Source organism: Phoxinus phoxinus (genome assembly GCF_949152265.1).
Source record: "Phoxinus phoxinus genome assembly, chromosome: 25".
Lineage (NCBI taxonomy): Eukaryota > Metazoa > Chordata > Actinopteri > Cypriniformes > Leuciscidae > Phoxinus > Phoxinus phoxinus.
The window spans coordinates 8,354,756-8,371,235 of NC_136900.1; the positions used below are offsets into that span (position 1 = coordinate 8,354,756).

The 16,480-nt window shown below is 36.9% G+C and overlaps 2 protein-coding genes across 3 annotated transcripts in view; one reads left to right on the top strand and one right to left on the bottom strand.

Moving 5' to 3' along the window:
• The window catches only part of neo1b (neogenin 1b), a 133,989-nt gene extending 132,016 nt beyond the window's left edge, over positions 1 to 1,973 (top strand). Inside the window, exon 28 of one of the 2 annotated variants that reach the window (XM_079603622.1) lies at positions 239 to 1,973. In XM_079603622.1, the coding sequence (XP_079459748.1) occupies positions 239 to 250 (12 nt within the window). In that variant the 3' untranslated portion in view covers positions 251 to 1,973. The remainder of the gene's footprint in view (positions 1 to 238) is intronic. The other variant, XM_079603621.1, reaches the window with a different exon arrangement.
• Positions 1,974 to 3,322: 1,349 nt separating this feature from the next.
• On the bottom strand, positions 3,323 to 16,086 carry scamp2 (secretory carrier membrane protein 2). The gene is made up of 9 exons (XM_079603762.1): positions 15,891 to 16,086; positions 10,749 to 10,826; positions 10,455 to 10,529; positions 9,937 to 10,051; positions 9,570 to 9,698; positions 8,317 to 8,476; positions 7,041 to 7,142; positions 4,430 to 4,547; positions 3,323 to 4,350 (listed from the first exon to the last, which is right to left on the bottom strand). Exons 1-9 carry the CDS (start codon positions 15,945 to 15,947, stop codon positions 4,204 to 4,206), a joined length of 981 nt encoding a protein of 326 aa, XP_079459888.1. The 5' UTR covers positions 15,948 to 16,086; the 3' UTR covers positions 3,323 to 4,203.
• Positions 16,087 to 16,480: the final 394 nt, after the last annotated feature.

Consider the following 16,480-nt stretch of genomic DNA (forward strand, 5'->3'; position numbering starts at 1 on the left):
TTTTAATTTTAGAGTGAAGTGTGATCTTGACACCCCATTATCAAGAAAGTTGGAATTGTTTAATTTGATTTATTTTTCTCTTCTTTTTTTTGAAACTCATTTATCTTTTTACTCACCGGCCAAATTAATCTGAATCGTTTTCTCTTTCTGTGCCTAATTTAAAAAATGCACTGTTTTTCTTTTCCTTTTAAATTTGTTTCGCTTCTGAAATGCATGCACTTTGTTTGTTTCGTCATAGGTTGCGCTGTAGCGTCTTGCTTTATTCTCTCGCTTCTCCAAACCCGTTTCCTTCCCTCGTGCTCCTCTTGCTTTTCCTCTTTCTGTTTGGTTTTCTGTTCTTTCTCCCTCCGTTGTCTTGCATCCCTCAGTCCTAACTCTAACATGGCTGGTCTGGCATGGCTCTCTCTCTCTCAGACGTATGAGACCGATGAGCTCTCAGAAGAAATGGCGCATCTGGAGGGTTTGATGAAGGATCTGAACGCCATCACTACAGGCTGAAGCGCCTCAACACACACACGACTGAACCTCGTCCTCAGGAACAACCAGGACATTCGAATGAACACGGATCTCCGCTTCATCCTCTCCATCCTGCATGGACATCTATAAAACCATGAAAACTCAATGCCATGTTTCTCAACTTGAATGAGCCGTTCTGCACAGAAAACATATTTTTAATGTTTTTTTTTTGGGGGGGGGGGGTGTATTTGCGTATGGTATTCCATATTTTTACCCTGTTTATATATGTTTTCATTGTGTACACAGCCATTTTAGAACATTTTTTTTTTGAAGGTCAACCTCACATGCTCATCATACATTGGGCTTCATTCATGAAATGCAACCAGAATAACTTTATGGAAATTATGCGTAAAAAAAAAAAAATTCCTATGTAAATTGTGACTTTCAAATCGATGCAACAATTTACACAATTCATTTATTAATGATTTAAACGTGTGGATCATGAATACGCTCGTTTGTTGCACATTCTTACATAAATGTTGCATTCAATCAGTTCTGTGTTCATAAAACCATTCTTGCATAAATTGTCTATAACACCATGTTAGTTGTTGCATTTGAATTGAATGCAGCAATTAACACACAAACCGTTATTTTAGTTTGCTCATGAATTCGGATGAATGTGTCATGGCTTTATTTCAGTGTCTTACGTCATGTTTAAATGCTTCATCTCTGGAAGATCTCGGTGTCTCGTGCTCTGGGACGCTGGTAGCATTAAAGTCCACTCCTCTCTTTATGCTCTGAATGACCATCTCAACTCAATCTGAGTCCAGTGATGTTTGGTGCTTCAGAAACTCCTCAGACGCGAGACGCTCGTTCCTCATGTGCGCTCCTCTTCCTCAGGACCCGGACGCCTGTTTTTGGGGCCCTAGAGATTCATCATGAAGGAGTTTAATGCCAAGTGACTCTCAGATTTTTGTACTTTGAGAGGTATATATATATATATAGATATACAATGAACTGCAAACGTTTGCTTACATGAATACTTTGTACACTCTCAAAAAGGACAATTTTTATATATATTCATGTTTTGGTTGGTTTTTATATGAAGACGACACATTGCTTTGTAAACATTTTCCATGTAAGTTATGAAATATTCTGCGTTGTGTTTTCACCGTGCCGTTTAGCCGACCCCTTCTCCCAAAGAATGAGCGGAAGAAAATATCAGCGACGAACTCTGCCTTGCTCGTGTACAGTTTCTCACGTCATGAATGTCAATGTGGCTGTAACAAGGTCTGCTTATGAATTAAGTTGTTGTTTGTGTTTACAATAACGGGGGAAGATTTAAAAAAAAAAAGAAAAAAAAAAGAAAGAAGACACTGAACCATGTTGTGTGGCCGGTGTCCCGTCAACTGTCATTTGCACTTTTTATATTTTGGATTTGAAATGAATCGCTGATGCCATGTGAAATATGAACCTATTTTATGTAACAATGATGTCACAAGTAAACAGCTGGTTTCAAAGACATTTAACTGTTGTTTATTTTGTTGTTATTATAGAAGACCATATTTGCATTTGTTTTTTGCTGGAAAGCATATTGCTTATATTTGTGGTTTGATCAGGTCACTGGAGCAAAATTGGATTGTTATTTATTTCAATTATTGTTTTCCACAACTTTTTTACACTTTGAAAAATCGTTGATGGATAAAAGGCAGGTTGTGGCCAAATCAAAATGGACCCAATACAAAGCCCTGTGGGACACCGCTGGTTAAACCGAAGAGCATGTGATTGTCAAATGGTTGTTTCCCACACTGAAAAAAAAGTGTATTGAATTTAAATGATTTATTCGTGTTCATCAGTTCCACGTGAACCAAGTTACTCAAATTTGTTCAAGAAACATAAGTGTTCTAAAGTGATTTATGGTTCCCTGACATGATTTATTCTATTTCAGTAATTTCTACCACCACTAAATTATAAGATTGTGTTAGCAAGCTAACAAATTATTAGATATAAATATCACATTAACTCTTTCCCCACCATTAACGAAATTTCCCGGCAATCCATGTTTTCACTGTTGTACGGTAGGGGGGCGCTATTACACGTCTTTGGAAATAGTACAGACCATCTGGATCAAAACAAGCAATAAAAGCAACAGAAACAAGCAATAAAAGCATTGCTTATGCATGTAGTCTTGAACAAAAAAAAAAAATCTATGCTTTTTGTTTAAAATTTTGCTTTTTTAATGAAACGCCCACATTCAAGTGTTAATAAAAAATGCATGAAGCTAGAATAAAACTTTTTTTTTCTTTAAGTGGCTTTCTTTTGATATATTCCATGTTCAGATATTCATACAACAAAATATTCTGGGGGCCATGAAAATTTTGTTTAAATGATAAAAAATGCTGGCGGTCGCTTGCAACTTTGTTCAAAAGCGCTGGCGGGGAAAGAGTTAATATATAAGCATTAAATTAAAAGCAGGTTGCTCGATAGTGCTTGTTCAGAACAACATTAAACTAATCAAGTCATTCCTAATTTTGCTTAAAACACATTAAATAATAGTATGCTGGGAACTAGTTTCAGAAGTCAACAGCAAACCCGTTTTCGAGTGCTAGGTTCACATTCTCCACTGTAATCTAGCAGATTGAACATTATCAAGTTTAGAAGAGAAGATTTTGTTGTGTAGTAGATCACAAATATCATGATTAAATCTGTTTTGTTTTTAGCACATCTATAACCTACTGAAGGACATTGAAATGTATTGCGCTTGATATCATGTGACATGCAGGGTTTGTTAACCAGGAATTCTGCTCAAAATGCAAACGATATAGACCGATTATTCATTTTTGCTTGATACCATAAACAAATGACTCGGACAAAATTTGTTAATCAGAAAAATTTTATTTGCTCAAAAAACTCATCTCATCTGACAAAATTATATAACCCTTTCTGGTAATATTATCCGAGGCATTATTTTGTGGTGTTAACATGCATTTCAGGACCATTTTACACGTTTGTTTCAAAAGCTAAGACTTTCTGATACTAAAAAATAATCAACCATGTAAAATTGAACCGAGTACTAGTAAAACTATTTTGATTTGCCCGTTCACAATCAGTAGCCTAATAAGCCTGTACACATGAACAATGGTTATCAAACATTTAACCCACATCACCTTCAGTCTTACGATTAAGACAATAACAGCATGTTCTCCGAGTCCGTCAAGATTCCAAGGTACTGATTCTAATGCTTCCATGGAATTATTCTTTGGCACTAATAAAGAATGCAGAATAAAAATCGAATAATATTTCAGGAAGGATGCTTTTGAAGTCTTCAGTAGAACTATAGCAGAGCTGCATAAACCCTCACATGCACGTGACCCTCTTCACCATTGCTATGAGAAGGGTTCGAGTTCCTTTCATGATGGGTTTTTTATTGTAATTTAAGGACACTGATCGCTCCTGTATCACTCCGGATGACGGGGGAAACATTAAATTACTTTATATACAGCATAACCGAGGTCAAAAAGGATACAGGAAATTTTCTGCATACATACAAATATACAAACTCACTGATGAACATTTAAACTTCATACCTCAAAAACAAAAACAAAAACACATAAAAGTAGTGCCTCTGCAGTCTAAAGACCAAACTGGGAGCAACTGAGGATCCAGAACCAAAGCAGGTGATCGAGGGCAACGTTTGTGAGCGCAGCTGGGCTTCGGGTTCTGGATGAGCAGGAAGTGATGCGTGATCTAGTTCCTCTGAAACGAGCTCTGGGCGGCAGTGGTGGCGGCGCTGGCGGCTGCGCTCTGGAAACTGCGGTTCGTGAGGACGCCCTGGGAGAACTCCTGCTGGGCCTTCTGGAAACTGGCGCCTGTGCGACGGTAGTTGGAATGAACCTGGAAAACACCGACGACACGTGAATCCAAACCAAAGAGCCACAGATGTTCACTCAGAAACTCGGAGATACTCACTCACCATTTTCAGTAAAAAGACGGACAGCGCGGCACTGGCCGTGAAGAAAGCCGCCACCACCATCATAATGGCACCGACCGCTTTATTATAACCCATCGCTTCTATGGCCGAGATCCAGCCGCTGGAATCGAGAACAACAGCGAGTTAACAATATATGGCTGATCCGGCGGAAATATGCTTCGCTACTACAAATATGTCCATACAAAAGAATATTTCAGATTTTCTGTTGTGAGAAGATACATTTTATCATGCATTTTTACAATATATACTATTTGTTTCGTTTAGAATGAATAGAAATAAAATAAAAATAAAAGTAAAATATATACAATTATATTGTATTGAACTATATTCTATATATATTATATCAAATTAATGCATATATCAAACAAATTAATAATATAAATATTATATATTCATACTGTATTTCTCGCTCTCTCTATATATATAAATTATATTTTTATCTCTAATTGTATTCTATAAAATATGTATAAATACACATTTTATTAAATTCATATACACATATATTAAATGAATAAAAATTTAAAAGAAAACAATTCGAAAACATGTTAAATATTTCTCATTTTTACAATATATACTATTTGTTTTATTTAGAATAATCTGAATTCTAAAAAAGTAAATAAAATATATAAAATTGTTTGATATTGAATTATATTCTATAAAATTAATGCACATATCAAACAAATAAATAATAGAACAATTATATACAGTTGAAACTGGATAAATTATAATATGGTGCAAAAGTTCATTTATTTCAGTAATTCAACTTAAAAGGTGAGACTAATATATTATATAGACTCATTACATGCAAAGTGAGATATTTCAAGCCTTTATTTGTTATTAATTTTGATGATTATGGCTTACAGCTTATGAAAACCCCAAATTCAAAATTAGAATATTGTGTAAAGGTTTTCATAAGCTGTAAGCCATAATCATCAAAATTAATAACAAATAAAGGCTTGAAATATCTCACTTTGCATGTAATGAGTCTATATAATATATTAGTCTCACCTTTTAAGTTGAATTACTGAAATAAATGAACATTTGCACCATATTATAATTTTTTTCAGTTTCAACTGTAATATACAGTGCTATGCATAAGTTTAGACACCCATGCTAAAGTTGCCTAAAAAGAGGAATAAAAAATCATCTTTTGGAAATTTATCTTAATGCCTTAATTTAAAAAATGAGGAAAACTCCAACCTTTAAGGACACCAATTTTCTTTGTGAATGAATAATGTATCGTTAAAAAATAAATGTTCTTCCTTAAAATACAGGGTGCATAAGTTTGGACAACCCTATGTTAAATTCCCATAGAGGCAGGCAGATTTTTATTTTTAAAGGCCAGTTACTTCATGGATCCAGGATACTCTGCATCCTGATAAAGTTCCCTTGGCCTTTGGGATTAAAATATCCCCACATCATCACACACCCTTCACCATACCTGGAGATTGGCATGGAGTACTTTCCATAAGATCATCTTTCAATGCAAATCAAACCAGCTGTTAGGCTAACTAAAATAAAACCATGCCAATCTCTAGGTATGGTGAAGGGTGTGTGATGATGTGGGGATATTTTAATTCCAAAGGCCAAGGGAACTTTATCAGGATGCAGAGTATCCTGGATCCATGAAATAACTGGCCTTTAAAAATAAAAATCTGCCTGCCTCTATGGGAATTTAACATAGGGGTGTCCAAACTTATGCACCCTGTATTTTAAGGAAGAACATTTATTTATTTACGATACATTATTTATTCACAAAGAAAATTGGTGTCCTTAAAGGTTGGATTTTTCCTCATTTTTTAAATTAAGGCATTAAGATAAATTTCCAAAAGATGATTTTTTATTCCTCTTTTTAGGCAACTTTAGCATGGGTGTCTAAACTTATGCATAGCACTGTATATACACACACAATATTATATATTTTATCTCTAATTATTTTCTATAAAATATATATATATTTCTATCATATACATATATATTAATTAAATTCTGAATAAATAAACATTTAATAAGAAAACGGTTCTAAAACAAATGTTATATATTTCTACTTTCTAGCTATATTCTACAATAGCCACATATCTATTTGTTACATTACATGCACATGAAACACTGACTTCAGCAGAATTTATGTAAGAAAACTAAACTAAATGAAATCTAGCTGTAGTTTCTAGTTTATAAATGAAACTATACAAAAAAATACAACAAATATTTAAATCTCAGAATGCTGCAACTGACCAATCAGAATGAAGAGAGCCTCATATTAATATGATCCTCATTAAATGTGTATTAATGGAAGAGCACTGAGAAGTCGAGCACTTTTGCTTCAGGGCAGAGCGCTGCTTTAAGAGGAAAGGAGAAAGCAAGAAGTTTCAAGAGCAAGAGGACATACTTCAGATAGGAAGCAAGAGTTTTAAAGGAAGTCCAGCAGCAGAAAACCGTTAGTTGAGGAAGAGACACTGGTCAAAGAGAAGAAGAGAGAGCTGAGTGTCACAGAGGAGAAAAGCCCAACGGTGCAGCTCACGCTCAAATATAGAGATCCGGAACACAATCTACTGTGACTGAAGCTGCGGAGCGGTGTGTGTGTTCCTCCTACCTGTTGCCCCACTTGGGAATGCCCACGCTCTGAATCACGGACACCACGATCTGAGCGAAGAAAATGAAGAAGAAGAAGAAGAAATTGAAGGAGCTGTCAGACCTGAAAGAGAAATAAACATGAATCAGTGAAGTGACAGAAATGTGCTGACAAAATCCTATAAGCACGTCATCAGGAGCCGGATTCACCAAAATCTTCACCAAAGAACTTTTTTTGCTTCCAGCCGCTGTGGCTCGTGGTTTTACGAAGTTACTAGACACTCAGCATTTTCACTGGCCACAGTTTTGGCACAGATACCATGGGGGAAAAACTGCCATATAAATATTTTTAATATTATCTCATCATTTGGCAGCAGGATTATTAGGCTGCTGTCACTTTAAGACCCGACGCACGGATCCATTATACATGCGTTTTCTTTCTCAACGGTTTACGTTCACTTAAAACATAACTGACTGTGTTTACGTGAATACTCGCAGAGACCAGCGTTTTGACATTATGTGTGTATTTGAATGTTTAAGCGCAATAAGAACTCAATTTAGTACGTTTTTGGGAATACACAAAATTCGTATCTTTATTCTTAAGTTAGAAAATAAGAAGAAAACAGCAGTTAAAGGAATAGTTCACTTCAAAATGAAAATTCTGTCCTCATTTACTCGTCCTCAAGTTGTTTCAAACCTGTATGAGTTTCTTTCTTCTGCTGAACACAAAAGAAGATATTTTGAAGAATGTCAGTAACTAAACAGTTAACTGGTCCCATTGACTTCCATAGTATTTTTTTCCATCAACTGTGAGTAAATGAGGACAGAATTTTCATTTTGAAGTGAACTATTCCTTTAAAGGGATATTTCACTGAATGTGTTTTTAAAATGGGTCATTTATGTAGAAGAAATGTGAAATTATTTTTGAATTTGGAGCCTTCTAGACTGAGAAAAGCCAGAAAATGTATTTGTGGCTCATGTGGATGAAAGACAACAACTCCCAGAATGCACTTGCTTCACTGCCCTACGAGGCCACGCCTACCGGTAAGAGCGCAGTTAAACAACAAGGCTAGGCTACTAGTGAGTCTCCGTGACGAGTCTGCCCGGGATTTCGAGACCGGCCAAAATGTCCGGGATTCGGCTTTTGCGTTCTACAGTCTCCTTTCATCATGTGGCGAGCAGGACGAGACTGACGGCTCAAAATGACGATTTATTTAAAGAAAGTTTGTTGAATCCGGCCCCAGTTTTGTGGTCAGTGATTTGAACACACATTAGTGTATAATAAAGGAGAGACTCACCGGAAGGCTTTATAGACGGGCCTGTACCAGCAGAGGAAGGAGCACGGAGCGAACATGATGAACCAGAGGATGGAGAAGCCGAAGTCGATGCCTGCTTCTGCGTGAGTGGTGAAGTACGCCAGACAGGCCAGGACGTTCAGAAACAGCGTCACACACTGCCCTGCACACACACACACACATACACTTCAGACAAGAGCAATGCCTGACACGAGCTCAGCTCAATCTTCAAAATGGTTAAATGGTAATGGTTAGCAAACTCAAATAAAATAATAATGACTAAATAAATAAAAGGAAATTAAAGCTAAATAGAAATATAAAATAAAATAAACTACTAAACATGACAAAGGCACAAAACTGAAATTAAAATGAAAACTAAAAATATAAAATAAGGATTAATTCAAAATATTAATAAATAATATGACAGTATATAAATAAATAAATAAAAAATGTATGAATAATTATGAATAATATATATTTTTTGTACTTGGAACAACATACTCTTATGAATCATTCAAAATAAGAGTATTTATATGTAATAATAAATGAAAAAAGGGTTGCACTTTGGTAAGTGTGGTGTAAAGCCTGGAACACACCAAACCGACGCCGACTGTGTTGTCGCCTCGCGTCGGGGTAAAAGCTGCACTTGAACACACCGAGAGAACTACAGCTAGACTGCGCGTTCTGCGCCTGCGTGTAAATGTGACAACTGTCTATTTCTGCAGATATATTCGTCTATATTCCTCATTCAAAAAGGGAAACCGACGCTGCCGGCTGCAGATACACAAACCGTAAACAAAGCAATGCGTGCTTACCGTTTTGAATATCAATCCTGCTACACTCCGCTCATGTTGATATTGAAATATTCACAAGGAACATTCAGGTAAGATAACATAACATTAGAACAGCCTTCTATCTGTGCTGTTTTGACTTCTTCGCTCGCTGTTTTGCTATTATTCTCGTGCACTGACTCAAGCTGAACAGCCAATCAGAGTTCCTCTTTCACCGACGGCGATTCAACATGTCAAATCGGCCGAAACAAAGCCGACGAGGACCAATTTCAGCCGACGGTGAGGAACACACTGAGGAAACTTAGTCGGCCGACGCACAAAAACTGCCCGGCGGCCGACCGTCGGCTTGGTGTGTTCCAGACTTAAGGTAACTACATGGCTTAAGTTAAGGTTCAGGGTTAGTGTCAGTACTACAATAATCATGTGACACAGGACTGTCTACGATGTTGACGGTGTTAAACTCACACATCCACAGGTAATACATCATCTTGCAGAGTCTCTGATGCTCCAGCGGGATCTCCTCGGAGAAGTCCTGGTAGAAGCAAGGCTTGATGGGAAAGATTCTGGGGAGAGGAGGCCAGTTGTTCTGTTTGCCTGAAGAAAAACAGACGGCCATATCACACAAAACCTGTCAAACAGTCCACACATAAAGGCATATGGATCCGTCTGTTGACTTATGCAACTCTGTGAGTTCAGATGTGTATGCAAACATACTCAGAAGGAAATACTAGCATACTGTGTGTGTGTGTGTGTGTGTGTGTGCGCGTGCGTGCGTGTGTGTGTATGCGTGTGTGTGTGTGTGTGTGTGTGCGCGTGCGTGCGTGTGTGTTACCTGCTGTCGCTCCTTGGCTCTGTAGCTCTTGTTCTCGTCGATCGAGCTCGGCTGCTTTCCTCTCCAGCTCCTCCTGCTGTTTGAGCAGATTGATCTGCGCAGCTGCAGCCGTGGCCTGCGCACACAACACAACTCAACTCAATTCACGTTTATTTGTATACCACTTTTCACAATACACATAATTTCAAAGCAGCTTTACAGAAAATGCATGAGTCCATGTCCCAATTTAGAGTGATCTGCTATCAGAGGAAACTGTCTAAGTTATGCATTTCAGAAATGTACATATACAAAATCACAGTTAGCGAAAAATTTATTAATTTAAACAATGTAATAATGTAATGCAGAAACAATGATCTCACTTAAGTAATGAATACTTGTTTGCTAACAAAGGATTATGACATTTAGATAATACAGAGACAGACAGGGAACGCTTACAACCTTTGAAAACACGTAGAGATTCTGCATGCGTGTGTGTGTGCGTGTGTGTGTGTGTGTGTGTGTGTGTGTGTGACGCTGACCTTTGGCCCGGGATCCACTGACGGCTGCAGGACAGCAGGTTGAGACGGGACGCTGGAGGCCGGGATGGTGCTTCCCTGACACCAAAATACATAATTATTGGGATTTTATTAATGAATAATAAAATGCAAAACATTGGTGTTTTGTATCATATAGCTGTTGGAGCTTACACACACACTGTTAACCGTGGTAAAACCAGCTTATTGCTTTATTACATTAGAGTTCAGAGCACAATTACATAACTGATAATGACACTCGTCTTACACAACCAGTGGAATCATGTTGATCAGACTCACCGAGTTGCCGTCAGGAAACGGAGTGAAACTTTCTATGCCATCGATTGAAGAGTTCGTCACCTGAGTGACAGACGGATCCTGAAACAGATGGACAGTATTATTAGTAGATATTAATTCGAATAATACGATCATCATATTAGAGTGATTTCTGAAGGATCATGTGACACTGAAGACTGGAGTAATGATGCTGACAATTCAGCTTAGATCACAGGAATAAATTATATTTTAACATTTAATCATATAGAAAATAGTTATTTTAAATTGTAATAATATTTCACGTTTTTACAGTGTTTTTCATCAAATAAATGCAGCCTTGGTGAGCAATTGTGTGTATAAATATGGAATAAATTTTATATTAAATATGAACTGAATATTATAATTTCACAATAATAATTTATATTTTTTTATTATTATTAAATGTTAATGTTTAAATGGCATTAATTCAATTATTTAATAATTAATATACATTATTATTTCATGGATCCAGAACAAATGAATCTAAATAAAAGTGTATTTATAAAGCACCTTAAAAGCCACAGATTTCAAAAGGATCAAATAAAATACAAAAATATATACATATAAATGATTGTAAATGCATCCAATTCCAACCCTAATGGCCCTTACAAAGTAGCAAAGGCGTTTTGTTTACAGAGGTAGAGGATCTGATCAACCAATCACAACTCAGAAAGCACGATCTCCTTCCTGACTGCGAGTGCGTCACAAGTTTTAGTGAGTCACATGCCTCATTTACAATACATAGTGACATCATCATCACAGCGTGGTGAACAGGTCACACTCATCCAATTACATTTCAGAGATCTCTGTGGCCACAATGAGGAAGTCAAATCCTGACATCAGAACTGATCCTCCCTTACACCATTCACTCATACGATCCATCAGTTTACGACTCCACACCACAGCACACACACACACACACGCACAGATCCGACTGGAGCTTTTCAATATATTGAGGCATTTGAGATTCATTTCTGCATTTCTTCACTTGAGTGTTGTTTGTTTGCTTGTGTTATTCTCTGCTATAGGAGATTACATCATCTAAATATGTGACCCTGGACCACAAAACCAGTCACATGGGTCAATTTTTTAAAATCATCTTTGATTTTTGGCATAAAAGAAAAATCTATAATTTTGACCCATACAATGTATTGTTGGCTATTGCCACAGATATACCCGAGCGACTCGAGACTGGTTTTGTGATCCAGGGTCACATATTTGTCCAAAGTGTATGTGGATTCATCTAGAAGCCTCTTCTCCTGAGAGCGTTCACTGATTATTAATGTGAATGTACTCATTAATCACGTCTGACGTAGCATCAGCCAGTCACAGCAGGACTTTACAGGAAGAAACTTAAATATTTACCCAGTGTGACACACATAAAACACAATACATATGGAGAACTTCCTCTGTCCTCAGGAGGATCTTAAAAGGGTAAAATCAGGAAAAATCGAATTCATTGTCCTATAAAATCAACTTCCAGAACATAAAACATAAAACTTCCACCCCCATCAGAGTTCTTTTATTGAATCTAAGCTGCAAAAAATCCTCAGAAAGTTGCAAAAAAAATGACAAAAGCACTTTGAAATACTTTGAAAAACTCTGCCGTCTGTCCTGACAAACACACCTGTTGTCGTTCCCACAGGCCTCGACCCGAATCCACACCACAGACACTCCCTTCAGACCCGCGCCTGGCAGGACAAGTGTGTGTCACAGCACAACTAGGGCTGGGTATCGTGTGAATTTGAGCAATTTTCCAATTGCAATTCCAATTCTCCGATTATCAGTTTCGGTTCCAATACGGAAAAAAAGTCAAACATATGTGACCCTGGACCACAAACCCAGTCTTAAGGGTCAATTTTTTTAAAAATCCATTAATGTGTGGTTTGTTAGGATGTGACAATATTTAGTCGAGATACAACTATTGAAAATCTGGAATCTGAGGGTGCAAAAAAATGGAAACATTGAGAAAATCTCCTTTAAAGTTGTGCATTTATGTTCACGATTGTGCTGCATTCACTCACAAAAATACATGTGTTATATATTTACGGTTGGAACTTTACAAAATATCTTCATGGATCATGATCTTTACTTAATATCCTAATGATTTTTGGCATAAAAGAAAAATCTATAATTTTGACCCATACACTGTATTGTTGGCTATTGCCACAGATATACCCGTGCGACTCCAGACTGGTTTTGTGGTCCAGGGTCACATATAGATATCAAACATGTTCTGTGTTTTTGTAAAGCACTCAGTTGCAGCTGAATACCATGAACAAAAATCAGAAGCCTAAAGAACAACCATCTAATAAACTAGACTAATATAAATTTCAAACATTATTAAAGACAAGTATACAGTCAGTAAATACAATGAGAACAAATAAGCGAATTAGCAGCAGCACAAATAAATACAACTGAACAAAGTTCAGAAATTGATCAAATATATAATAATAACACTGTATAGTTTTCTTTTTAAATTAATCTGTATTAAAGTTACAAAAGTTTATACAGTCAGATCAGTGAGTGATTTACTTTTCCTATGTTCTTAGACTAACAGTAATGACATGCAGGTTTATTAGGCTGCTGTCCCTTTAAGAGCTGATGCGTGGATCTAATATACTGTTACTCGCGAGGTTTCTTTCTCAACCGTTTACATTCACTAAACACATAACCGACTGTGTTCACGAGGATATTTTGACATCATTGTGTGTGTATTTCTCGGTTCAAGCTCAAGAAGACGTGAAAGAGAACTCGCTTCAGTATTCTCGTGCCGAACTGAGTTCTCTTTCGTGTCTTCTTGCGCTTGAACGGTTTAAAACTATAAATGCGCACAGAGAAATCGATAAGTGGAAATCAATTATTAAGGTCTAAAAATAAAATCTGAAGAAGCCCAAAAACGTCCATCACTGGTCAATCAAACTGTGATGTTTTAAAGGAACACTTGGAAATACTCCCCTACAGTTAAACAGTTTTACCGTTTTCGAATCCATCCAGCCGATCTCCGGGTCTGGCGGTAGCACTATTAGCATCGCTTAGCTTAGCATAGATCATTGAATCTGATTAGGCCGTTAGCATCTCTCTCAAAAAAATGACCAAAGAGTTTCGATATTATTCCTATTTAAAACTTGACTCTCCAGTAGTTACATCGTGTACTAAGACCGACTGAAAATGAAAAGTTGTGATTTTCTAGGCCGATATGACTAGGAACTATACTCTCATTCCTGCGTAATAATCAAGGAACTGTGCTGCCGTACCAGCAGCGCAATGATATTACGCAGCGCCTGAAAATAGTCCCCAGCTCGGTAACTTCCAACGTGACCGGCACTAAGTTTGTAATATCATTGCGCTGCTGGTACGACAGCAGATTCAATGATCTATGCTAAGCTATGCTAAAAGTGCTACCGCCAGACCCGGAGATCGGCTGAATGGATTCGAAAACGGTGAAACTCAATTATTTAATTCTAGGGGAGTTGAAAAAATTAGCATATTTCCAAAAAAAAGTGGAGTGTTCCTTTAAAAGTACATCTCATGATGTGAGTGACAGCTTCATCAGAGAAGAGAAGTCACTGCAAGAGCGAGGGGAAGTTATTCTGATTAAAAATTATATTTCAACATAAAAATAACGATGTGCACGGATAAATCATTTTTGATCAACACACTGCACTGTTCTATTGAAAATAAAAATTGTCAGATTTCTCTACAGCCATTCTCTTCTGGTCATAACAATCAACAGGTAATATGATGCACCTTATGAAACATGACATACAATGAGAAAATGGACACTTTTATGGATCAAAACCATCAAACTCAAATCAGTGCATGCTCATCACTACACATCTGAATTATGATTCTGCTCCGGCAGACAAGCGTCTGTGTTTCCCGTCGAGGGGGACGTGGAGCACAGGAATGTTTGCTTCGTGCAGAACGCAATATTCTGCTGCATTAAAGAAACAGGTGGAAACTATATGAGACTCCAGACAATGAAAACACAACAAAGATGCCAGAAGACAAACAGACTGTACAAACATCATTACATAAAACTAAAGCAACCGTGAGACGTCTGTGTGCACGTGACACTTAAACTACACTCACAATGTCAAATTAATTGAGAGATTACACATTTTTTTTACTTTTATAATTGTGCATTTGTCACACAGCAAGACTATTGAAATGAACTGCACAAAAAAATCAAACATGTTAATAAATGCACCTTAAATATACATACTTATATTTACATCGATTTTAACCTAAAATTTTAATGTGGATTAAAACGGCATGTTATTTGTCAAATATCTTGTCGAAATCCTGACCTGTTAAGCATATAATGTAATGCATATAATGCATCATTATTATTGAATGTAGCATGTATGATGTGTATTTCTTACTGTTAAAGTGCATGCCATATTTGTATTTAAAAATTGTGCATTTGAATGCAAAAAAAATTGTGTGTAAATGCAATATATGCAATCTATATTCACATTACCCATAGAAACTAGAATCATAGAATAATCTAGAATCTTACCATTGATAAAAAGCTCATGATATCAAATACACCATTGTGAGATCTGAACTTTTTTGTACTGTACAATGCAGTCATGTTTTTTGTTTTCATTCAATAATCAAAATGCATTATTTCACTTGATAATGCAAATCATGTTGTGCAGAAAGCATAATGACAGCCCTGCATCATGCATTCATAACTCTTGAGTTTGGTCTGACGCATTACAGCTCGCTTATGTGGCGCATTAGTGATGATGAAGAGAAGAATAGTCGAGCACAGGTGAACAGAGCCTCGCACTCACTGTGTGACTCACAGTTACATTCAGGCAGTTATTATACTGTTATTACAGCGCGTTACAGTGTTGTGACATTAACAGGAGTGGCTCTCTGGCCTTCAGCGTGTCACCAAACCTGCGCGGATACACACCCTTCACCAGCGACAAACAACAAACTAACACCCGCTTTAGAGAGCATGATGACACGTCAACGGCCGAACCGAACTCATCTGGCCCAAACTCCCATCATCTTCATCATCATCATCACAACACAAACCCTGCAAAACTCCCCTAAACACCCGCTTAACCCCCTCAGAAGCGCTTCTCTTGTGGACCGCGAGCTTCTCACCTGGAATGGATTGACGTCGACTGTTTCTCCAAACGGGTTTGAGTCAAATCCCGACATTGTGAGGGACTTTATCCGCTTTTAGAGTCCAAACTGAGAAGCACCGGAGAAACACTGCGAACTCTGCTGTTTCCTCTCCGCACTTCCGTAGTGAGTGCGTGACGCGCATGCGCTGCTGATCTGACTGCGACGTCATCAGAAGACGTTGCCGGTTGTTATTTTTTTTATGATTATTGTGAGGTAAACTTGAAAAAATGTATATCCACAAACAAACTTTTCTGACTGTCAACTTAAATTTCACCTCTTTATAAGGAACTCGACCTGCTAAAAATTGTTTTTAAAATGATTAACAATAAAAATACCACTTATGACATTTTATTTGAGATTTTCTTTTTATTAATAAAAAATACCGTATTTATTTATTTATTTATTTAAAGTGAAACTATGTCACTATGTTAAGTTTGAATAATTGTTGTATTGTATTTTTTCCCCCAATGAAATAGAAATATAAAAACAATTTATTCATATTAATGGGGATTGTCTATAAACAATACAAATATACATAAAAATGTTGTTCATTATGCATTATACTG